The sequence below is a fragment of the Adiantum capillus-veneris genome, chromosome 2, assembly GCF_014529385.1.
Source record: "Adiantum capillus-veneris isolate H3 chromosome 2, ASM1452938v2, whole genome shotgun sequence".
Lineage (NCBI taxonomy): Eukaryota > Viridiplantae > Streptophyta > Polypodiopsida > Polypodiales > Pteridaceae > Adiantum > Adiantum capillus-veneris.
In genome coordinates this window covers 157613741-157640737 of record NC_140932.1, presented here as the reverse complement: position 1 = coordinate 157640737, position 26997 = coordinate 157613741, and the positions used below count along the sequence as shown (strand labels likewise).

General features: G+C 39.9%; 1 protein-coding gene across 1 annotated transcript in view; it reads left to right on the top strand.

Moving 5' to 3' along the window:
- The window catches only part of LOC147463933 (uncharacterized), a 59578-nt gene extending 33791 nt beyond the window's left edge, over positions 1-25787 (top strand). Inside the window, exon 3 of the mRNA XM_086492000.1 lies at positions 25577-25787. Coding sequence (XP_086348126.1) covers positions 25577-25613 — 37 coding nt within the window. The 3' untranslated portion in view covers positions 25614-25787. The remainder of the gene's footprint in view (positions 1-25576) is intronic.
- Positions 25788-26997: the final 1210 nt, after the last annotated feature.

Below are 26997 nucleotides of genomic sequence, written 5' to 3'. Positions count from 1 at the left end.
GACTCAATGAATTTTTTTGGGTATTACTATTTTTGGGGTTCTCTGACCTTTCATGATCCAAAATTATTGCATTTAAGTCTATCTTAGTCATGGGAAATATGTTCATGGATGCCAACATTTTTTCAATCTTTTGTATTCTATATGTCATACATAGCTCTTCTGGCCTCATTGCCCTCTTCCAGGTTTTGGTATTGTTTGTCTTGATCTAAATTCTTCTATTGGGTCCTTGGATGGTCAGTGTTTGGCTTGCATAGTCATGTATGGGTCCTGCACTCATGAACCATGGCCTACCTAATAGCATACTATATATCCGTTGCGCATCTAGTACCAGGAAATTGGTTTTGAAATTCTTAGAGTCTACCTTATCTAAAGATTTTCAATCATACCATTGGCCTGGACTATTCGATGGTCTGTCATTTGGATTTTGAAAGGAGCTAGTTTCATTTCTTGGATTCTCGGGCTTTTTTTAACATGCTCCCTTAGAATATTGACACCAACATCGCCAATTGATTTCTTCAATTGTTCAAAACTTTCTTGTTGCCTGTTAGTCCATTTAAAAGGAAATTTATCCTGCAACAAATTAGTCATAGGAGCTTCCATGAATGAATAGAGTTCAAAAAAATTATAATAAAACCCTGAAAGACCAAGAAAAGATCTCAAGGTTGCTACGGTTTGTGGCAAGGCAATGCCAAAATCACTGCTACCTTCTTGGGATCCATCTTGATTCCCTTGGCATATAGCCCAAATACTCAATCTGAGCCATACATGGAAAAGTCTCATCCACATAGCATAGAGACCTCCCTCTCTTAAAGCTTGAGCAATTGCGTACAAATGTGGTTCATTGTCTCACAAATTCCTACTATAAACAAAGATATCATCAATGAAATCACCTTAACACGTCATTCACTAACAGCCTAAAAGTTGCTAGATCATCAAAGTTGTTGGATCATCAATAAGACCAAAAGGCATCACTAAATACTAAATACCCCTACCCTATAGTTTTTTTTGTTTTAAAAACCCCTGCGTAACACTTTATAATAAAATTTCCCCTTGTGTATCAAAAACTTAACTATTTCAAATAAATTTTTTTGTAACGTTATAATAATAATCAATCATTATTTTGAGCTCATGTGTTATTTTACATTATTCTAGTGAACCCACCCCCCCCCCCCCCCCCCCCCCCCCCCCTTCCCGAGTTTAACACCATCATGGCCACAATTTTGGATTTCTTAGGGCAATCTTTGAATTTATATTTGCCCAAACATCCATAACATAAACCTTCCTTCATCCATAACATATTTTTCCCTTTGTTGTGGGGTTAGCACTAAACAATTAAATGCATTCTCTAAAATAGGAGAAACTTTCCTTTTAATACACGAGAGGATAGGGATCATATATGGATCTTTGGCTTCCTTCCCCCGCATCTAACTAAATTATTGCATCATAGGTATGCACACAAGAGGCCTCAAAGACTCCTTCAATCCTAACGCAAGTTTGGTGCACTTGTAAGAAGCCAGGAATATGCTCTAGCAATTTTAAAACAACCTCATGATACTTATCTCCATACTCATGTATAGTCATGTTATTCTGGGACAAACAACAATGCATCAAGTCCACAACTACGATCATCAACCGGTATTTTGTGAGCATCACTTTGAAATCCACCCAAGTCTTAGAACGCACTATTTTATCTTGCTCTATCGTATGCCACCATCTATGTGCAACATCTAGCAAATTATATGTAGTATGTTGTATCTTGGCCTTGTCATCATAAATATGGCTTAGTTTATAGCATTGCTCCCATTTAGAGAGCCACTGCTCCAATGCATCTACCGTATGATTATGAAAATATGCCCATTAAATTTAGGTGACTTAAGATCTATGAGCTACCATTTTGGCCCATGGCCTTGCTTGCCATTGATCATGCATTTCTAGCTTGGGGGGGGTGGCAACGTCTCCTGAGTTTCAATTTGCTTGCTCTTGTTTTGCATCTCAAGTAGGGCAGTCATTTGCCCCAAAAGTGAATTTATAGTGTCTTCAAGGGTGTAGATACCTTTATCCACATCACCCTTGGCTACATTTTGTGGATCCATGTCTGCATGGATGGCAGCATCATTGTTGTATAGTTCATTGGGATCCTTTTTTGTTATTTTGTTTTCTTCTCTCTTTTTTTTAAAAAAAATCAACAAAAAAAGCAATATATACCAATTTGATATTTACACCAAATAATCTATGCACCTTGTATTTTCATCATCTTTTAGTACGCAAAAAAAAAAAGAGCACCAAAATTACGTGTAATTAGGCATTTTGAAAAGAATTCCAAGCATAATCATTCATTCCACATGTAATTTGAAACACATAAATACTTTCTCAAGTGCAAACCACAAGCACATATATGCATCAAGTAGTATACAATGACAATTTGCATTCCAAGCATCAAAACGATACAATCCGCATGCTAAAAGTCAAAAAAAGTGTATTTGACACCTCGAAACAAGCTCGTAGAAAAATTTTAGATTTTTTTTCCTTTTCTAAGTTCAACAGTATGCTCAATTTGATCCAAATTGCTATAAGAAACCCATAGGCACTTACAGCTCATCAATTGGAGGTGTTTTGAGCACTTTTTGGCTCAAAATAGATCTATTTTTAATTTTATGCACTCCTTTCTACCATCCACCATGGCAAATCCTCCGAGGACCATTGGTAGTCATGTATGTCCACCGAGGACCATTCCTTATGTCAGCTTACTATCATGCTCTCAAAGTGGCATCTCCATAAGATTGCCCCTTCGTATTTGTGATAAGCTTGCCGTGCTTGCTTACTAAGGTACTTGTCGTGTTGACTACGGTGCTTGAGGTGCTTAATAACTAACGTGCTGAGGTTCTCCATGACTAAAGTGCTTGAGGGGGTAAGGTGTTCCACAAAGTCAATGCATATCCCTACACAAGCGGGGGCGGGCCCTCATTGTAGGGGCTAGAGAGAGAACACACACACCCTCACACAAGGCAATCTTGGTGCAAAAAAAGCAGACAGGACACTTTTCAAGATCCTCTTCATGTTGCCCTCATAATGTGCCTAAAGCCTATTGGTTGGTCTCTTAAGGGTTCCAATGGTAATTTAGTTAATTTAATTAATTGTCTATGCATTTATCAAGTCCTCTCTGTCAAATGGAAAGGGGGACACTTGTCCCAAGACTACCCTTGTTGCATGATATGCACTAAGCATGTGATTGGTCAAGCTTGAGGAGGTACAATCAAATGCAAGCTACTGCTAGAAGAGGGGATTGACCAAGGAAGGAGGGGGATAGCTTGTGGGGTATACTCTCCCACACACACACACAAATACACTCTGTCTCTCATTGTGTGGAGTGCAAAGTGCAAGAGCTCCGTTTCCTTCTCTAAGCTAGTAGAGAATTTGAGAGCCTACACCAACACTCTTGGCTATGGAATGCAAATCCAACCAAGAGCCATGCTTCAATGCTTAAGCTTGTCATCTTCTCCATCTTCATCACTATGCTATTATGTATGCTAGCAAGAAGAGTGATGATAAGTGAGGAACTATTTCTTTCTCCTATGAATGATTCTTCTTCCTCTTCCCTACCCTCATTCCTAGCTATCTCTCTCCACCTTTGAAGGTGTTTGAGACCTTGGGACTAAGGTTGGTGATAGTTAATGCTTTTTACAAAGTCTATGTTATGTTCATGGTGCATGAAGCTTTCCATATTCATTGCATCACCTAGGTCACAAGGAGGACAAATATTGTATTGTACCAAGTCTCTCTTGATGAAAGAATCTATAATACAAAAGCCTATTGGAGAGGGGGCCGCGGCTCCACATAAATCCGGTCCTCAACTGTTATCAAGTTCTCTAAACTCTCTCTCTCTCTTGCAAACGTATTATTCATGCCAACTTAATTAAGTACTATGATTATGTTGCGACCGTCAATTAAGTTCACCCTCTATGTTCTCAAAGTAGTCTCACAAAAATGCTCACTCTAATTCTCCTAATTCCGCCATTCTCAAAGTTCATAGGAAATTTCCATTTCATTAGTATCAGAGCTATTGATTTCTCTTTTCTTGCTTAAGAAAAGAGGTCCTTAAGTTGTCCATGAAAGGTTGGGCCTGTTTATTGCAATAGGGTAAGTGGGACAGGGATCTATTATCTTGGTTGAGAAGGACTTAGTTCGAGGTACATCGTTGGGAACTATAGTTTTAATAATTGAGCCTCTCGCGGCTTGCCTTTGGTTTAACCATTATTGAGCTACGAGCAAGCTCAACAGGGACCATAATCAATCGAGCAATGTTAGACCCTCGCCACTAATCTTTGCAATCAACAATTTCTAAACCACGGGTGTGGCTACTTGAGGACTGATTTTCAAAGGTAAAGAAGAGAAGCCACTAAGGTTTTTGAGGGTACCAAAGCACAAAGTAATCTGTACATAAGTTTAATTAGCATGACTAAAAATAACCAAGAGTAGAATGAACATTGATAATTTTGATTTTTCACATGAAGGTGCTAATGATGATGCCCCCATGTTTGTCAATTATCTTGTTACTAGGTTGCAGCAAGCTATGGGCAACCCTGCTTTGCAAGCCGAAGTTACTTAACAACTTCGTGCTTATGGGATATCCCTTCCTCTCCAAGAGGAGAGAGAGCTTAGGAGGCCTCTTGATGAGACCCCCAAAAGAAGACTCTCTCCCATATGAGAGGAGGAATCCAAAGAACAAGAAAGTAATGAATCTCTAAGTTCCTCTAAAGATGTGTCTCCACAGAGGCAGTGGTCTACACGGTCGCCAACTTCTCCCAAGAGGAAATAGTCAACCAATAGTCCTTCTCATTGTCACTCCAAAAGGGAAGGGAGGAAACAAAGGAAGAAAATGCAAGAAAGAGGTCACCCTCTTCTCCTTTTTCTTCACCTTCCTCCTCTTCCGACGAAAGCTATGGCTATTCTCCTAGAGAATACAAGAGGGGAGGAAATCAAAAATCTTACCCTACATGGTGAAGGTCTCAAAAGCTCAAGAAGTTCAAAGAGGGAGGAAAGAATATCTCTTTTCTCACCTACAATGGCACCTTTAGTGCCACCGACAAAGTATTGACCTTCATCCAGCAATTTGATGCGTCCTTTGGAGACGAGGACTTCACGGAGTCTTCCAAGCTACGACATATAGCTATGCACTTCTAGAAATCTATTTGTCAATGGTGGGCTAGCCTTTGTGGCAACAATGAAGCCCCAAAGACATGAAAACTCTACAAGTTTCCATCATGAAGCAATTCCTTGCAAGCGATACAAAGGACAAAGTGCTTACCGAATGGCGAAGTTTGAACCTTCTCTCCCATGAGTCTATCCACAAATATGTGGACAAGTTTTGGGATTTACATCTCAAGTCTATTGTCTTTCAAAAGATAGAATTTGCCGAGCAAAAGCAACAATTCTTTGCGGGATTACTTGAAGAGATGGCCGAGTACGTCAACTCCCAACGGCTTGGTTCTATCACCGAAGTAAACCACCACACTATGGTTGCTTCATGCATCAATTTCCAACAAGGGGCTAGAAGGAATGTCTTTGCGGGATTACCTGAAGAGATGGCCGAGTACGTCAACTCCCAACGGCTTGGTTCTATCAACGAAGTAAACCACCACACCATGGTTGCTTCACGCAACAATTTCCAACAAGGGGCTAGAAGGAATGTCAAGCTCATGGAAAGAAAAGACAAAAGTGATGCAAAGGGAAAAACCAATGCCCAAAATTTTTCCCAAGGCAATTCCAACAACAACAACAAGTACAATCAGTCCAAGGAGAAGGGAGTTTATAAAGATAAAAATAAACTCTCTCTTAAAGAGCTTGAGTCTTTTTGCAAGGACCACAAATGTTTTAACTGTAGGGAGTAAGGACATGGCTATCGTTCTTGCCCCAAGAGAAATGCCTCTAATGAGACTCCTAGAGCTTCCTATCGAAGCTCCAAAAGAGGATGCTCATTGCAAAGGATCACCTCTCTCCTATGCTTGGGGAAAGGTAAGGGATCGTGATTCCTTCATCTTGTTCAACCCTTGCTCTACTCACAACTCCATATCAATGGAGTGGGCCACCAAGTTGGGCATTCAAGCTTTCAAGATGGGAGATACTACAAATACTGATACAGCTTTCAAGGGACAGCAAGCCTCCATTGCTCCCTTGATTGGTAAGTTGAGACTTCATGTCCAAAGCTATGTCAACAAAGAAGAATTTTTCATCTCTCCTCTCTAACATGAGGGTGCTATCCTAGGGGCACCATGGCTCAACCGCATGGCTGCCAACATGAAGTTCCTTGAAAGGAGAATCTACTCTACCTTACAGGGAAAAGAGCATGTATTCAGATGCTAGTGAGTCAGGTCGTACTATACCACTTGTAAATCCTCTTGCTTTTGATAAATCAATCAAAAGCTCGGTTTCTACGTACATGATTTTTTTCAAAGAGTCCCTAAAAGATCCAATGTTTTATCAATTGTAAATCGTAGGAATCAAGAAGATTTAAACTTGTCTAAAGTTCTAAAAGGATTCCAAGATGTGTTTATCGATGATATCCCTATGGACTTACCTCCAAAACGAGGGGATGATGACCATCACATTGAGCTCCTACCAAGAAGCTCATCGCCTAACAACCCTCCTTTTTGAGTTTCTCAAGATCAACAAGAGGAGATCATGAGGCAAGTACAAGAATTGGTAGACAAAGGGATGGTGAGGCCTAACTCCTCTCCCTTTTGTCCTCCAGTCCTTTTAGTGCAAAAGAAAGATGGTACATACTGCATGTGTGTGGACTATCGAGCACTAAACCATTTCAGTATCAAAAACAAATTTCCTGTATCTCGGGTAGAAGATCTGTTTGATAAGCTATAAGGCTCTACCTACTTCAGTAGGATTGACCTTAAAAGTGGCTATCATCAAATAAGGATAGTGAATGAAGTTATCCTAAAGACCGCGTTTTGTACAACATTTGGTCTTTATGAATATCTAGTCATGCCTTTTGGCTTGACTAATGCACCAGCCACGTTCAATCGTTTAATGGAGAAAATCTTTAGACCCTACCGCAAATTCACTCGAGTGTTCTTTGATGATATCATCATCTACTCCAAGTCCTTGGAGGAACACAAGCAACATCTCCAAGTGATATTTCAAGCATTGAGGGAGAACGAGCTTTTTATCAATCAAAAGAAAAGTGAATTTTTCCTTCAAGAGATTCAATCCTTAGGTCATATTATATTGGTATGTGTGCATACTATGGACGCTTCATAGAAAAATTCTCTCAAATAGAATGACCATTACATGACTTAAAAAAGAAGAACATTAAGTATTCATGGACTGCTAAGGAGCAAAATGCTTTTGACAAGCTCAAAGAGAAGCTTACCTCTCCCAACCTGTCCTTATGCTTCCGGATCTATCAAAGCCATTTGAGGTCTAATGTGATGCTTGTGGTGATTGCCTTGGAGCAGTCTTGCTTCAAGAAGGGCATGCCATGGCATATGAGAGTCAAAGACTCAATGACGATGAACGAGTCTTGGGCATATACGAAAAAGAGCTTTTAGATGTTCTACATGCGCTAGACACATTGAAGCACTATCTATTGGGGACTCCATTTATTTTACGAAGAGACAACCAAAAACTCAAGTAATTCATGATGCAAACCAAGATTTCCAACAAACAAATGAGGTGGGCAAATTTTAATATCGCAATTTAATTTTCATATTGCTCACATTGCTGGTAAGCACAATCGAGTGGCCGATGCACTTTCACAACGACCAAAAGTTAATGCGGTGTCTATAGCAACTCACCATGATCTATCTTCTATAATAGATGAGTATGCTACTGACCCTAAATTTAAAGACATAATGTCAGCTCTTGCTTTGGGGAAGAAAGAGGAACCATTCACCTTGCAGGATGGTTATCTTCTCCATGGCAATAGGCTATGTGTTACCCACACTCCCTTCTTGAGAATGTTATGTATGAATCTCATGTTCCTCCCTATGCGGGGCATAGAGGCATTCAACCTACTCTTTGAGGAGTATAGACATACTTCTATTGGCCTACCATGAAAGTGGACATACAAGAGTAGGTTTCAAAATGTGTGGTATGCCAAAAGACTAAGTATGATAGAGGGAAGCAACTAGGATTATTCCAGCCATTCCAACTTTCCTAATTCACCATGGGAGAGTATATCCATGGATTTTATCTTTGGATTACCCAAGTCTATCCATGGGAATTGAGGAATATGGACAATAGTCGACAGGTTTAGCAAGCAAGCACACTTTATTCTTGTCAAAAAGACTATTAAGGCACGCCAAATGGCAACAATCTTCATGTCTCAAATTTTCAAACATCATGGATTTCCAACATCCATCGTGTCAAATAGAGACCCTAGAATGACGCGTAATTTCTGGAAAGGTCTCTTTAAAATCTAGGTACAAGATTGAATTTCTCTTTAGCCTATCACCCACAAATGGATGGCCAAAGTGAGATAGACAATCTTACGATACTCGATCTGCTAAAGACTTATGTTACATAAGTAGATCAACGCTCACAATGGGAAAAGTACTTACCTCTTGTAGAGTCTGCGTACAATAATATTGTCCATACTTCTACAGGAAAAGCACCTTTTGAAATCATAGAGGGAAGACCTAAAAGTCCCTTGCTACTTAAATACATGGGAAGATCTTCGCTACCGATGAGTATAGTCATGACCTACAAGAATCTTTCCAAAAGATTAAGGAGGCTATATCCATCTCTCAACAAAGGCAAAAAGTTGTTGTTGCTGGCAAGTACAGAAGGGCCATAACATTTATAGAAAATTATTGGGTCTTACTTGAGTTTCCCAAGGCTGAATTCAGGCAAACGACGGGCAAAAATACTACGGGCCATCAAAAGTATTATGCTAAACTAGCAAAAAGATACTATGGTCCTTTTCAAATCTTGAAGCCAATCAATGAGATGGCTTATCAACTCAAGCTGCCCAACCATTGGCTTATACATGATGCTGTTCATGTGAGCCTACTTAAGCCCTACAAAGGAGGACCACCAAGTGAACCAATTATTGAAGACCCTCCCAAAATAGAAGACCAAGAAGAGGTGCTACAACTTGAAGCTATCCTTTGGCATGAAGATAAGGTACTACGACATGGTAAGATTACCCGGTAATATCTTATTAAGTTCAAAAGTTATTATTTTGAAGATGCTAGATGGATGCAAGAAACACAGCTTAAGGATAGTATGAACCTTGTAAATGCTTACAATGCTACATTAGAGTAACCAAATGTACATGTTTCTTTTAAATGATCAATGTTTTTATCTTATAAAACTAATTCTCTTTTTATTTGTGCAAAAATTTAAGTAGTATGCATACTTAGAATCATGTTTGTGATGATGACTTCTCTCAAACACCAAATAGACATTGTCACTCTACTTTGGGAATATGAAGTGGACTAAAGAGCAGACATGATTGCGGCAGCCATGTCTCCCAAGCACCAAATGGATTAGTCATCCATATTGGAATGATATTGTAGGGTAAAAAGGGATCCTCTACCCGCTAAGAAACATTCACTAATGACTACATAGTCGAGGATGACTATGACCTCAAGAGAGAGATAATGTCATAAAATCTAATATCTAACCAACCCAAATGATTTTCTCATATTAAACTGATCATTTAATGTGGGAGAATAGAGGGGAACAAGGGTTAGAATATAGACATGTGCTTTCAGGTCTATCTCAACACGGGGCCAATGGTAAAGGGGTCCAAATGAGAGATGATATGTCAAAGACCAAGGCTAGATGATGGAGCTTAAATACCTTAGGGTTAGCTTCATTAAAGACCTCCAATGGTTAGTGTTAAAAGTCCTTTCACCTTAGGTAAGCTAGGGCAGTGCTTGAGGTGGGAACCCGGCCCTTAGGTGCTTGAGGTGCTTGTCGTGCTTGCTGACTAAGGTGCTTGAGGTGCTTAATGACTAAGGTGCTAAGGCACTCCATGACTAAGGTGCTTGAGGGGGTAAGGTGTTCCACAAAGTCAATGCATATCCCTACACAAGGGGGGGCTAGCCCTCATTGTAGGGTCTAGAGAGAGAACACACACACCCTCACACAAGGCAATCTTGGTACAGAGAAAGCAGATGGACACTTGCCAAGCTCCTCTTCATGTTGCCCTCATGGTGTGCCTCAAATGCAAGTTAGTGCTAGAAGAGGGGGTCGACCAAGGAAGGACGGGGCTAGCGTGGGGGCTATACGCACCCTCTCTCTCTCTCTCTCTCTCTCTCTCTCTCTCATTGTGTGAAGTGCAAAGTGCAAGAGCTCCATCCCCTTCTCCAAGCTAGTAGAGAAGTTGAGAACCTACACCAACACTCTTGGCTATGGAATGCAATCCAACCAAGAGACATGCTTCAATGCTTAAGCTTGTCATCTTCTCCATCTTCATCACTATGCTATTATGTATGCTAGCAAGAAGAGTGATGATAAGTGAGGAACTATTTCTTTCTCCTATGAATGTTTCTTCTTCCTCTTCCCTACCCTCATTCCTCGCTAGCTCTCTCTACCTTTGGAGGTGTTTGAGGCCTTGGGACTGAGGTTGGGGATAGTTAATGCTTTTTACAAAGTCTATGTTATGTTCACGATGCATGAAGCTTTCCATATTCATTGCATCACCTAGGTCACAAGGAGCACAAATATTGTATTGTACCAAGTCTCTCTTGATGGGAGAATCTATAATACAAAAACCTATTGGAGGGAAGGCCGTGGCTCCACCTAAATCTGGTCCTCAACTGTTGTCAAGTTCTCTAAACTCTCTCTCTCTCTCTCTTGCAAACGTATTATGTATGCCAAGTTAATTAAGTACTATGATTATGTTGCTACCGTCAATTAAGTTCACCCTCTATGTTCTCAAAGTAGTCTCACAAAAATGCTCACTTTAATTCTCCTAATTCCGCTATTCTCAAAGTTCATAGGCCATTTCCATTACATGTGTGTGGTGCCATCAAGATATTTTCCCTCTATTGTAGGTCTCTAGGCGACAAATATCTTTGTTTCTTTTGCTACAATAGATCCGCATGCGGCGAGGGTGGTGGGAGGACCCTGCAGGGGGGTGGGAAATATTGCAGTTTGGAGAGAATACTGTGAAATTTTGCACCACCCGACTATGTGTGTGTGTGTGTGTGTGTGTGTGTGTGTGTGTGTGTGTGTGTGTGTGTGTGTGTGTGTGTGTGTGTGTGTGTGTGTGTAGCAGTTCTAAATCTATAAATATACGCAAACGAACACTACTTGTTCACAGACCAACAATTGTAGAATAATACAATGTATTTGTACAATAATTTATTTGCAGTTGAAAATAAACTTTGTACAAGGTAATGAAGATAACAGACTACAGTGCGGGAACCCGCAATTCCACAGTCTGGGAAATTTTGCATCATGGTAAGAGATCCGCCATAAGTTAAGAACGGAATGTTTTAATCAAAGAAGGTAGCCCTCATCTGCACCCATAGCCACAAGAAAACAGTTCGTTAGCACGTGACTGTACGCAGGTGATGCTGGGCATCCCAGTTGTTATCCATGTCACATTAAAAAAAACACACAGTTCTTAACTTGAATCATGTTTTTATGAAAAGAAGAATCTAGGATCATTGCCAATCCAATTAGTGAAATCCCCATAGAGCAGCTGAAAAATTTTTACTTTTTTTGCCTAACCTTAGTTTTAAGTAGGTTTTTATAGGAAGATAATCAAAGCTGAAAAGAACTACAACCTTAATCAGATAAGAGAGAACTACATTGTAGATGCCATCATGGGCCAGATTTATGTTATGGACAACTCCTCCTTCGTAATTCGAAGTATAGAAAAAACAAACTTTCGAACCAGTTCCTATTCCAAAAAATATATTTCCTTTTTCTAAAAAAAACTGAGATATCCCAACAACTGGTTATTGCATGATAGTAGGCAAAGAAAAGTTCAAATACATACGAGAGATAAATTTGCATTATCCAAGTTCAAACCAGCCACAGTCAGCAAAGCTCAGTCGATAAGCTGAATCAGTGATTAGTAAACAAACCATTCTTTAAACTTCCCATATTGTGATGTAATATGGTAAAAACAAACGAGAAAGAAAGCTAATAGCCACCATAATAGGGTAAGTGATGCCATTTATCGCCTTTAGAGCATCAGCCGATTTGGCAACACATCAGAAACGAAAGAGGATGCAAGAGAGCTACACAAGACAAGCACAAAGCACACAGAGATGGAAAGCTTCTTCTTCTTCGTACAGAAAAGAGAGTACAAAATGACTAAGTGCTAAAACTGAAAAGTAGCACATATGTGCATGCGGTCACTAAGTGTGAACTTGCTAGAAGCTGTTAAAGAATATGATGTTAAAGAATATGTCCATTGTGCTATGGGCGGCTAGACACTGACTACACTATGTTGTAAATATACTTTGGATAATAGTTCAAAAGAGAAGAAGAAGAGAAGAGCAGCTCGTTGAATGGCTGCTGCAGGGTAACGATTGTGTGTGTGTGTCTCGATGTGTGTTGATGTGTGTGTGTAGTCTTCTTTCCTACCTTCTCCATCACCTACGCACTATACAAATTGGTATCAGAGCTCAGTTTGAGGAGCTACAGTCAATACACAGGTTTCCGCAGCATTGGAAAACAGCAAAAAAGAGAGGTTTTTCGGTCATAACTCTCTCACTCGAACTCAGAATACAGTGATCCAGGAGTCTATCTTTATGTTTTTGGGCGTTCCGAACGCATTGGCATACTCAGATTTTCCAAAATCTGCAATTTTCTGCACCAAACAGCCAGTTCACACAAGCATAGAAGATGTCCAGGTTTGCACTCGGCAGTAGATTTACAGGTTACAGGTGAAGAATTCAGCATTTACACAGGTTTTGGAGAGCGACATAGAGCTTTTGCATCATGATATTGTGTTATCAAAGATTATGTTTGGTTGTTGTGGGTCCGTTATGGACAGCTGCCTATGTAAGAAAGGTTGTGGGAAGAAGTTGAGGCGGTTATATTGTCAGATTGAGTACTTTGTGGTTATGTATGGATATGCGGTCAATGTATTTTGGAAAACTGCAGCCTTTGTGAGGGTCGAGTGAGGTTTTTTTGAAGCCTTGCCTTGGGAGCTTTGGTACCTTGGCAAGGTGGATTAGGTACTGGAGCGAACTCCCGACTAGCCCCGCGAAAGACCTCATATGTCGTTTACGACTATGGGAAGAAGGTGGATGTATGGATATGTGGTACAGGACAGCGTATGGATTGCATTTGCATACAGGTTCATGTGGACATTGTTTTAGAGTATTTATGCATAGTACTGAGTCAGTCTGTGGCAAAGTGAGTCAGTGGATTTTCCCTTGGTAGTGAGAGATTTTCTGTCAGTTTTTATGAGCACTTTGGTTAAGATTTTCACTTGAGATATTGTCCAAATACAAACGAAACTCTGCCGAAATTTTGTCAAAATTCTTTGGAAGAAATTGAGAGAGTGAAGATGGCAAAAAGTTCAACTCAAGTCACACAGATTGTTCGAGAGAAGCTGACCAGAGAGAACTACAGCATATGGTCTTACAGGATGGAGAACTTTATCATGGGCAAAGGTTTATGGGATTATATCATAGGTGAACAAGAGTGTCCCGAGGTTGGTTTGGAACCAAATAGAGAGAATGTTGAAGCACATAAAACATGGCAAGCAGGAGTAGAAGCTTACAAGAAGTGGATCGAGAATTCAAGGAAAGTGATGCATTGGATTTCACTATGCATTAGTGACTTCTTTATACCACATGTGAAGAAGGCTCAATCTCCAAAGGAAGCATGGGAGATACTAGCAAGAATGAACTGCTCCAATACAGAACCACGAAAAGTTCACTTGAAGCAAAGGTTACATTGTGTATGGCGAGGAAATAGATCCATGTGACAGAGATAAAGCAAATACAGGAAGATCTTGCGAGCATTAATGTTGAAGTTCCAGATGATGACTTAGTTTCAGTGACATTGAATGGTTTGGGACCGGAATACAAGTCATTAGATACATCTATATCTGTTCGAGGACACATGCCTGATTTTGAAGAGTTAGTAAACCTTTGTTTGCAAGAAGAGGTGAAGTTAGGCAAGTCAGGTCCTTCTACATCAAATAACAATTCCAGAGATCAGGTTTTTTACTCTAGAGGTCGTGGAAACAATAGAGGTGGAAGAGGAAACTATGGTCGTGGAAACAATGTTGGAAGAGGTCAATGGCAAAACCAACAAAGTCAAAGTTACAATGATTATAGCCAAAGAGGCAGGGGGAGATCCCGAACTCGTAGACGTGGAGGTGGACGATTTTTACATCCTCAAAGAGATGGATATTGTAACAGATGTGGCATTTATGGTCACTTTGAAAGAGAATGTTACACAAGGCTAAATCAAAATCGTGATCGTGGTGGAAGAGGCCGAGGTTATGGCAGACATGGAGGAAACTTTGTTGGATACAATCCTCATGATCAAAATATATATGACAATAGGTCGAGTGGACATTTATTTCCTATGGAGCATGTTGTTGGAAGCATGGTGGAGCCACATCATACAGATGATTGGTATTTAGATATTGGTGCCACAAATCATATGACATATCATGGTGAATGGTTTGACAGAAAAGAGAAGTTAGAAGAGGATGAGTTTCTCACTACAAGTGATGATACTATGCATCGGATTACACATGTTGGTTCAGTTCCGTTGCTAGAAAAAGACGGGACATACAACACATTGGGAGATGTTCTATATGTGCCTTCAATCACAAAGAATTTAGCATCAGTTGGACAGATGACAGATCAAGGGTTGCAAGTCTGTTTTAATCATTATGGCTGCTTCATAGAGGAGTTTCACAACGGTAGACCAGGCAAGATATTGGCACGTGGAAGAAAGAAAGGTCGCTTGTTCTCATTGGAAGCTGGAGATCCATGTTTACACAGTGGTATGTATGCAAACAAATCAACCACTCAAGATGATTGGGCAGAGTTACGGCATAAGAGGATTGGTCATGTCAATTTTAGAAGATTAAAGCATATGCAATCAAATCAAATTGTACGTGGATTACCAAAGTTTGGCAGATTGAATTTTGATCATGTTTGTGAAGCTTGTCAATTTGGAAAGCAATCTCGTTTACCATTTCCAAAGAGGGGGAGAATTAGCCAAAGTCCTTTGGAAATTGTTCATTCAGATATTTGGGGACCTTGTGATCATGCTACACCAAATGGTTGTCGATATTTTATCACATTTACGGATGATTACAGCAGAATGACATGGGTTTACTTTCTAAAGGCAAAGTCAGAGGCATTTGAGGTATTTTTGGAGTTCAAAGTTATGGTTGAGAAAGAGAATGGTTGTCAAATTAAATGCCTACATACAGATGGAGGGGGAGAGTACATGTCACACAGTTTTGATGATTACTTACGTGAACAAGGCATAAGAAGACAGATTACTTGCAGATACACACCACAACAAAATGGAGTTGCTGAGAGAAAGAATAGAGTCATAGCAGAGATTGCAAGAGCCATGATGAATGAGATGAATATGCCATTAACATACTGGGCTAAAGCAGTTCATACAGATGTACACATTATGAATCGAACACCAACAGCTGCCATTCATGAAATTTCACCTTATGAGAGACTTTATGGGATCAAGCCAACAGTTTCCTACATGAAAGTTTTTGGATGTGTTTGCTATGTTCATGTGCCAAATGAAGCAAGAAAGAAGATGGAGCCAAAGGCAATGAAGTGTATATTCTTGGGCTACCCATTTGAAAAGAAAGGTTACAAGTGCTATGATCCTACGACAAGAAAAGTTTATGTCAGTAGAGATGTCAGATTTTGTGAGCATGAACCATGGTATAAACCAAAGCCAGTGATGATAGAAGATGAGTATGAAGAGCAAGAGAATGTGCGTCATGTTGTTGATAAGCCAGGACCATCAACAAGAACTATTTCAAGACCACATATGGCAGAGGAGAGTATAGGAAGTGTCAACCCATAGAGTGGTCGTTTGCGAGATAAGAAGCAAGACGAGAAAGGCAAGAAGAAAGTGGTTGAAGAGAGTTCTGGAGATGAAAGCCTCGATGAAGAGCATGGTTTACCACATTTGAGGACACCTGGCAGTAATCATATTGAGAAATATGTACCCCCATATGCAAGAGTTGAAGAGAAGAGTGCACCACAATTGAGAAGATCAGAGAGGGTGCGTTATCCAGTTGATAGATTGACATACAATGGTTACATGCGTACACATTATGCATACATGGTTTCACGTGTGCAACATAAAGAGCCTACATGTTTTCAAGAGGCAATTGGAAAATCAGAATGGGAGTCAGCTATGGATGATGAGATGGATGCTCTTGTGAAGAATGACACTTGGGATTTGGTTCGCTTGCCAAGTGGAAAGAAAGCAATTGGTTCAAAATGGGTATACAAAGTCAAGTGCAAGTCAAATGGCAGTGTGGAAAGATACAAAGCGAGGCTTGTTGCTAAAGGTTATGCACAAACAAAAGGTCTTGATTATGATGAGACATTTAGTCCAGTTGCAAAGATGACAACAGTCAGATTGGTGATAGCAATGGCAAGTATGTTCGGTTGGAAGTTACGGCAAATGGATGTGGATAATGCATTCTTGAATGGTGACTTGGAAGAAAAAGTTTATATGATACAGCCAGAGGGTTATCAACATCCAGAGTTTCCATATTATGTGTGTAAGTTGAAGAAAGCATTTTATGGTTTGAAGCAAGCATCTAGAGCTTGGTGTGAAAAGATAACCAGATTCTTGAAGAAGATTGGATTTAAACAATCTACTGCTGATCACTCATTATTTTTGAAGCATGTTGATGGAGAGATCGTCGTTATTGTTATCTATGTTGATGACTTGATTCTCACTGGAAGTCATGCTGAGCAAATTTTGCATGTCAAGAAGAGTTTGTTGAGAGAATTCAACATGAAGGACCTTGGTGAGTTGAGATATTTCTTGGGAATTGAAATTGTCAATACTTTATCAGGAATTTGGATGATACAAAGACAATACGCGTTGGATATGCTTGAGAAGTATGGAATGACAGCGTGCAAACCGGTTGATACACCTCTTGATCAAAATGTGAAGTTATTTGATGATGGACATTACATTGAGGATGTCACTATGTATCGCAAGATGGTTGGAAGCCTTATTTACTTGACAATAACAAGGCCAGATTTGAGTTATGCAGTGGGTGTTGTGAGTCAATTCATGCAAAATCCATGTAAAAGTCATCTTGATGCAGTGAGACGGATTATGAGATATGTGAAAGCCACTGTCAGTTATGGAATGTTTTATGAAAATAATGGGAAGCTTTGTCTTTATGGTTACACAGATGCAGATTGGGCAGGAGATTTAATGGATAGAAGATCTACAAGTGGTTATGCAGTTTCCATTGGCAATGGCATGATAAGTTGGAGTAGCAAGAAGCAATCAACTCTAGCATTATCAAGTACAGAAGCTGAATATCGTGGAGCAGCTTTGGCAGCATGTGAAGAGTCATGGTTGAGAGTACTTATGGTAGAATTTGGTTTTGACTATCTTGACAGTGTCATTATATATTGTGACAATATTAGCAGCATCATGTTGACAAAGAATCCAGTCTACCATGCTCACACTAAACACATTGAGGTACATTATCACTTCATTAGAGAAAAAGCTTTGGCAAATGAGATTGATTTGGTGTATGTGAAGACAAATGATCAAGTTGCGGATATATTCACAAAAGCTCTTGGAAAGGAGAAGTTTTGCTACTTTCGTGAAGCATTGGGAATCCATCATATGCAAGCTCACTCTGAGCTTGAGGGGGAGTGTTAAAGAATATGATGTTAAAGAATATGTCCATTGTGCTATGGGCGGCTGGACACTGACTACACTATGTTGTAAATATACTTTGGATAATAGTTCAAAAGAGAAGAAGAAGAGAAGAGCAGCTCGTTGAATGGCTGCTGTAGGGTAACGATTGTGTGTATGTGTGTCTCGATGTGTGTTGGTGTGTGTGTGTAGTCTTCTTTCCTACTTTCTCCATCACCTACGCACTCTACAGAAGCCTACTAGGCTGGCACTATAAGTGTAGTCCAGCTGTAGAATCACTGGAAGAGATCCTCCATGTCGGTCACCTAACGCGCCAGTGAGTAAATGTCGTAAGCGGCCAAGACCCGTAGTGGATGCCAGCTCAAGATGTAGAACTCGACATCTCAACACTCCCCCTCGAGCTCCGCATGTCGCAGAGTCCAAGCATAGTCCGAAAACGTCGAAGCTTCTCAGCTCCAAGGGCCTTGGTAAAGATGTCCACTAGCTGCTCCTCTATGCTGACGTAGACCAAGTCGATGTCGCCCGCCAACACTCACTCTCAAACGTAGTGTTAATGGACCTCTATGTGCTTGATCCTGGCATGGAACACTGGGTTCCTAGCCAACTGCATGCTGTTGAGGTTGTCACAATGGATGAAAATCTGCTGGTCCACCTGCACTCCCAAGTCCTCAAGTAATGTGCGTAGCCAAGCTACCTCACACGCCACAACTGCTGCACCTCTGTACTCGGCCTCTGTGCTTGATAAAGCAACCGTAGGCTGCTTTTTGCTGCTCCAAGTAACAGCAGCACTCCCAAAAGAGAACATGAAGCCACTCGTAGATCTCCTATCAACAATGCTACCTGCCCAATCTGCATCTGTATACCCATACAATGCTAATGGCGCATCTGCTGGATAGAACAATGCGTAGTCAAGGGTCCCTTGCACATACCGAAGTGTGCGTCGTACTCCATCCAAATGTGGCTTCCTCGGAAGCTGCATGAACTGACTCTCCATCAAGTCTAGCCTCGTGATAGTCAAGTAAATTAGACTACCCACAATCTTCCTGTACATCTTGACATCCTCAACAACATCACCCTTCTCTGCACTCAGCTTTGCATTCACATCCAAGGGAATAGAAATTGGCTTACAATCAGCCATACCATACTTTGACAACATGTCCAAAGCATACTTTCTCTGTGACAACCATACACCCTCTAGAGTCCTGATCACCTCAATGCCAAGAAAGTAGCGCAACTCACCCAAGTCTTTCATTTCAAACTCCTGTTTGAGAAGACTCTTCACATGGTCAATCTCCATAGCATTGTCACCCACAATAATAAGGTCATCTACATATATGGTAATGACCACAATCCCCACATCACTCTCACGTACATAGAGTGAATGATCAGCATGAGCTCTCCTAAACCCAATACTGACAAGATACTTGGCAATCCTGTCATACCATGCTCTAGAGCCCTGCTTCAAACCATACAAAGCTTTGAGAAGCCTGCATACATGATCTGGGTAACCTGGATGGACATAACCAGGTGGCTGATCCATATACACTTCCTCTTGCAACTCACCATTCAAGAAGGAATTCTTTACATCCATTTGATGCATAATCCATCCTCTAGATGCAGCTACTGCTATGACAGCTCTCACAGTCATCATCTTTGCCACTGGAGCAAAGGTCTCCTCATAGTCTATGCCATATGTCTGTGCATAGCCCTTTGCGACCAGCCTTGCCTTGTGACACTCAATGTTACCATCAGCCTTATGCTTGGTTTTATACACCCATTTACAACCAATAGCTTTCTTGCCACTTGGCAATGGCACCAACTCCCATGTATCGTTTTGCTTCCAATGCAGCTATCTCTTCATTCATTGCATCATCCCAATGCACATTTCCAACTGCATCCTCAAAACATGTGGGCTCCACATCCTGTATCACCTTAGCCATGTAGGCTTGGTGATGCGCTAGATACCCATCATAAGTCAATTTCTGAACTGGATTTCTGACTCTGTTAGATTTGCGCGGTCCTGGGTCACTCCTTTGCCCTCTAGCATCTTCTTGTACTTTCCTTACACCAGGTGTCCTAACAGCCGGAATTCAAATTCCTCATCAAGACTTTGTTCAGAACCATCTGAATCCATGTCTACATGTGAAAAACCTAATCATGCATCAGCCATAAAGGGAGGTTCATCAACCTTTTCCTTTCCTTTTCGTGATACATTCCCTGTACCTGCTGGTGGAGTAACCTGCGTACGTAGTCTACCATTCCATGGCTTCTCAACAGAGCCACGAGAAGATGACTCTTGTGGTCCACTCAAAACCTGTGACTGTGGCCTCTTTCCAATCAAATTCTAAATAGGCAGTAAAACATTACTTAGACCTTCAACCACTCTATTCACTAGAAAAATTTCATTTCCGTTGAGGTTTTATTGGATAGCCAGTTGGTCTTCTTCTTTCCAGGTTTGGCTACTTCTGTCCCAAAACTGAGTTAGATGTGTTAATCCTTTATTGTTGATTCTTTTGGTTGTTTCTTTAGAAGGGTCTTATTGAATCACATCCAATCTTAGAGAGCCAAGCGGACATCTCCCCCCATTCTAGAGCTTCTGATGCTTTGGCACATTTATGCTCGAGCTCACCCGTGTTGCCACCTAGTTTCATGTAAGCCCAAAGTGGTGTTAGCAATTTGTCATGAGCTCCTACCTCTTTCTATGGGTCCCCTTGGGAGAACAGCTTTACCTTTTATATCGTATCCCATGTCATAATGGCGCAAGCTTGATCATAGTTCTCTATTGACACCACAAAATTGGCACATTGGGCCTCCGCATGTATCGTTGGGTTGAGCATCCCAATTCACCCTACTCCTTGGCTCTACCAACCCACTCCCATTTCCCCACCACCACATATTATTTTTCCATAAGAAATGTTTCACAAGCTTTAGGAGCTATTTCCAATTGCATTTGTTCATTTTCATGATTGGAGAGAAGAAGGATAAATGCGGGATCATGAATGAATTGATTAACTTCACTCTGCTATGGAAGAGGAGAAGCGCATGTTCCCATCGTCTCATCTTGCTCCTAATTTGTTCAATGATCCACCAGAAATTTTGTTTGTCAAAGATTCCTACTCCTAGAGGGCCTTCAAGGTGGCAAACACTATACCTTTAGAGATAATTTCTCATTTCCAATCAAGCAAGACAAATGCATCATTTTCTAAGAGGAAGATCAGTCTTAACTTCTCAATGTTGCATTTAGAGCCTGAGAATGTTTGCACTATCTTTAGAGTCTTTCTGAGTATGTGAGGGGTGGCTTTTAGGAACAACAAAGAATCATCGGCAAACAGTTTGGCCAGGAGTTGTTTCTTATATGGGAGCGACGAGCTTACTAGTCCTATTTCAAGATTCACAAACAAAACTGCCAATATGATGTCTCACATTAGTGAATTCAACCCAAGCCGAAAGGGAAAATGCCTTTGTTTTCATCTTAGAAGAAGCTTCAAGTACCATAAGTAATTTCATAAATGTACAAATCTCAACAAAAAAACGAACGCCTAGAGGTACCTACCTTTTACATCCTTTAGTGCATAGTATGTAAGCAAGGTTGCATGTAGGTCCAACAAGTCCGATCTTAGTGTGCACAAAGAGGTTCTTTAAATGCCTTCACAATCACCATAGTTTGAGCCAAGCAATGATGAGGTTGTGAGGAATTCAAATATCAAAGCTTTCTCTTGCACAATTTTGAATATTTGAAATGATTCAATAATTGTGGCATACCAAAGTCCTTCTACTTGCTACTTTGAGTCCTCACTGGAAAAAATGAGCAATATATCACATTTTAAAACTCACAAATACATCAAAAACATGTTTTTTATTTGTATACAACGATATGCTTGAAATGGCCATATCAAACACATAGAACTTTCCATTATTTTATATACTCTTGAGTGAATTTTTTTGCACATGAAAATTTCAATTACCTCTACCACAACTATGGAAAATTCACCTAAAATTTTCTACAAGGCCGCTTCGTTTTTTCTGGAGCTTATAAAGTTAATTTCTTCAAAGAATTAATCGCAGTTTTATGAGGGTCAACTTGATGAGTATAGTTCTTGATCATGGTGGCTTCTAAAATACAAGGTTATATTTTTTAAAGACCATCTAGCTAACACGTTTAAGCATGTCAAGAGAGTTTTCAATGTCTAATGCAAGTAGCATTTAATTTCAATTTGTAAAAAAAGAACACTTAAGTGTACTGTTTTGGTACCAAACTAGTGTTAATGTTGATACGGGCCATTGGCTTTTACTCTTAAACACAATCAATAGCTCATTTGGCTACCACTATTCTATTGGTGTACAAAAAGGGTAAGGTTACATTGGTTTCTCATATAACCGTATACACACATACACACACTCACTTACCTTGCTTGGAAAAATACTTGCCAATCAACTTTGGTTATTTGGAAACCCGATAATGCCAAATGTGAGTGGGAGGTTTTTTTCGAATCAAACTTTACAACTTTGGATGTCTATTTTAAGCAAGCCTCCAATTGTAAGTTCATATATTAGTGAGAAAAATGATGCCCCGGTTGTTGGTTACATGTGGATCATCGTATAGAATCCTACTTTTATGACTTATTCGGTTCTTGAGGTACTTAGATAGCTAAAACCCCCTCCTAAGAACAATTGCAATGGGTAATGTTAATAACATGAAAATGGGTGGATTTCAACGCACCTCATCTAATGAGATAGTGGGCTATAAATAGCCTTCCTACTTTTGTCGACCTCTCCCCTTTCTCGTGTATATAGAGGAACCAATAACACACATGCAACACACTCTTAGATTTTGCATGCACATACATATGCATATGAGTGTGTATGTGTGTGCACACACACAACGTCACAAGTGAGATCTTCGCTAGCTTGAGTCCTCTACACTTCCATCTTTTTCTTGTGTATAGAGCTTTGATTCTTTGAACTAGAGACATAAGCATTCAAAAACTCAACTATATCAAACTTTCCACGTAGATGAACTAGATGTATCAAAGTACACGGTACGGACATAATTGAGCACGTAAAACTTTGGTTTCAATGTTATTATGGAGGACTCAAGATTTTCAAGAGTTTTTGTACAATAAAAATTTCAAGATCAAGTTCAAGCAACGAGATTTAACCAAGTTAGGGAGCTGAAAATTTACATTATTTCTTGGTTTCAGCATATAAAGTCATTTGTAGTTGTCAAACTGCACTAGAATAGCCCCAATTCTAGGAGGGAACCTTTGAAAGAACAAAATTATGCCCTTATTCAACACGTGCTCAAGTATGAAATTATGTCTATAACTTACATGTGACTTGGAAGCTAGTCTTTGAAGAGCATTCCATTGTTTCATAACACTAAGTACTAAAGCCTGGCTTTACAAACATGAAAGAGGACATCTCTACAAAAAGATATAAGAATTTTATGATTTTTTGGGCAAAACAACTTGAAATTTTACTAAAATTTACAACTTAGAACTTACCATAATTCTTTCCATAGGGCTTGTATTTTGACATGGAGAAAAATCCAATGTTTTCTTTCCCTCATAACCAACTTTGCTAGAAGCAAGGTGTAAAGAACTTCTTTCTAGCTTGACAAATAAATTGCAAAAACTTGGTAGGGAAACAAAACATTTTAGCGTCTCAAGACACTTGAGTCTTCAATTACAGGACTAGTGTTAAAGTCATGATGTGGGTGTGTAGAGAGCACGTGTGTGTAAGGAAATGAGAGCTTGTGTTCAAGGAATGTGATTCACACTTGTAGAGCATTTCATAAAGAAGTTAATAATCTAACATAGTGTACCCCTCATTTTATAAAGAAGTTAATACTTTAACATAGTGTACCCTTCATTTTTCTACTTGGAGGGAGGAAACATCACATTCCAAGGACAGTTACAAGAAGATTATTTCCTTGGCCGCCTTCATGGAGAGAGGAAGAAGAGGACGAAGATGAAGATGAGGAGTGGGACAATGAGGATGACGATGGTGATGATGCAGAGCTAGGGCACCAGTCTAAAAAATTTAGTTGTTGGACTTGGAAGTGGTCAGGTAGGTGCGATCCATTTAATGCACGCTGAGGTGGAACACTGATTGGTACTAGGCTAGAGAGTATTTTGGGTATCTGTGCACACCAATTTTAACCTTGCTAAGATTTACTTGATCCTGGCTAGTGGTGGCTTTGGCATGGTGAAATCATGGGGCTACTAGCTCCCTTGTATTGTACTGATTCATGGCTATGATTAAATTTTGGATAATAGGCCTTCTTGGGATTGACTGTGTCTTTTTGGTGATACATTATGTTTTTAAATTTTTGGCTTAAATTATGGTTTCCTAGCTTGTGGGAGCTATTGAATCTAATATGCAGTACTTTTACTTTGTGTAATCTTTAGCCACTAGCCTTTTGTCGGCTTTAAGTGTTTGAATGACATAAGCTACTTTCAAGTGTAGCTCACTGGTGAGTTGTAGTGACTGGAACTTGCCCAACTAATATGGATTAGGTTTTACCTAGCCTCTGAGATTGGGTTTTAGTGTATAGCCTCTCTCAATTTCTTAAAAAATAGAAAAAACAAGTGGCTATAGATCATACCTTGTTGCTTGTTTCAGATTGGATAATCATTTGCTTGCTGGGAATTATTATTGATCGCATTTAGTTTGAGCTTTTTGATACCCTCTGTTTTTTTAGGGTTTTTGGATGATTGAATACTACTGTGTAAAATTTGACTTCGAGAAGAATCTAGATCTTACGAGTTTGAATATGTGTTCCTAATTACTTGAAAGGAGGGCTACCTATTGCTTCTTATTGGATTTACTGAGTAATCTAGGGGACCTTAGGGTTCTATGCTAAGCTCTTGGTTCATTTTGAGACTTATGGAGTTTAAATAAATAGGATAGGGTGAATTTTGGTTTGATTATGTGCTTTGCTAAGTTGCCGAAAGTGTGTTGAGAATTTTTATTTTCCTTTATCACTCAAGCATTAATAGAAGAAGACTTGGCCTTTTTGAAAAAGAAGTCTTTTGTGGTTTCCTTGGACATTGTAAGCTGGGTTGTAAATACTTGAAATCTAAAGGCAAAGTACCAATCCTATAAATTGACCTTTGAAAACTATGGACCAGTGCTTATGTCTTTTTGTAGAAAAGAGAGAAGAATGATTCTAGGCTTAGTTGATGATAGTAAGGGGATTGACTATTTTCCAGAAAAGGTCTTCCACCTGAAGATATTTTAGGAGATTGTTATTGTTCTGGATCCTTTCATGATAAACTCACGAATCTTTGTTCATAAATTTTTGAGTTCCACAAAAATCTTGAGATCGATTTTAATCAAAAGAATCTTCTTTACCACTTATAGCCATGCCCATCAAATGGGGCAATGCCCTATTAAAGGCAACTTACTGTTTTTGTCATACATGGTCGCACATTTTACGAGGAAAGGACCTTTAAAAGTATGCAATCAATAAAGTACTGAAAAGCCAATTGAATGGTCTCGTGTTTTATGAAATACAACGCAAGTGCTTATATCTTGAACACATTAATAGTAGTGGGATAAGGTAGAGGCACCTAGTGCTATGTGAAAATCAGTAGGTGGCCAAAACGTTCTTTTTAAGTTCAATAAAAGGGAATATTGAAAGATCCTTGGGTTGAGAGAGAGGGAAAAGCAAAAGGGAGACTTTTCCTTTATTGATTTGGGATTTTTGTTTGGGGTTTTTATGCAGGCGGCCAACCAAAGGGAGCGTGCGCGAGTCGGGGTGATCGCCAATACGTGATATTATCTTTGGAGATTTGATTCAAGCAAATTACAAAAATATCTCTCAAACGCAGTTGTATCTATTTTGGTTGGATTCTTCTAGATTTTTTGTTTATTCTTCCAAAAATATCTCTCAAACGCAGTTGTATCTATTTTGGTTGGATTCTTCTAGATTTTTTAATCTTTATTCTTCTTTGACAATAATTTGTCATGAATTAGGTTTCAAAAAATGAAATTATGTTTAAAAAATATGACCACCGACTCAATTTTTAGTTTTGGCATCTTTTATAATAAACAATCACTCTTCTTATGAAAAGCAACCAGGGGTATGTTGGGAATTTTTGAAAATTTGATGGCCATTTTGGGATTTGCTACATAATACAAGGGGTGTTGCGAATTTTGCGAATTTCAACAAATCAAAAGGGAACGTGTGGAGGACCTCTCTGCGCTTTGGTTTCCAGGTGTCTTGCCGTGCAGGGAGGGGCGGATCCACAGATTGCAGGGTGCAAGAGGCATAGGCGCAGAGCTGCAGACTCCCGTTGCGAGGCAGTGGCTCTCTGTCTCTCGTTTCTGCTGTCCTGCTTCGCGTGGCTGAGACGGAGAAGCACCCAGATGACGGAAGGGCTCTGCGACGATCCAAGGAAAGGGGATCAAGGAGAGGATTTCAGCTTTGCTAATGGAGCGATTCCCGAGGCCCTTGCAAGAGAGACACAGGATGGTGCGAGTAGTTGTGCCGAGAGCAGAGACAGAAGCCAATCGAACAGGCAGTTTTGTGTCGAGGGAGACGCATGTACAAGTACAAACGAGCATGTGAACGGCCTGCGCAAGGCGCTGATAGCGACATGCAGATAGTTTTTTACTTTCAATTCCAGATTCGTTTAGAATCTCAATGACTAATTAATGGGGTTTTGGAGTAGACCCAGTAGTAGTATTGAGTAAGTAGTATTGAAGAATATGTGTGCGTTGTGAGGCTGTCCATTGTAAGTTCAAGAGCTACACTCCACATGATCCCTGTAACATGGTTCTTTTTTAAAAACTTTTTGCTCACATTCAAGCTTTTTGGCTTGTAAAAGTCAAAATCACACATCTTGACTTAGCGACAACAAAACTAGGTCACTTGTTTATTTTGGCAACGCGTACAAATGCTCTAATGACCACTTCCTAGATGTCATATGGCCCACATGATTTCTAATCAACCAATGCATAGTAAAGGCTCTCATCAACAAAATTCCTTCACTAGTGCAGGCTGGGGTGGGGTAGAAAGGAAAACCACTGTGCCTTCAATTACAGGGACTGATAAGGCTATGCTCCGTTACTTGAGGCAAAGCTAGCAAGCCCAAACTTTAGCTTTGGCTTCTAAACTACATGAACGAATGGCATAAAGGACTA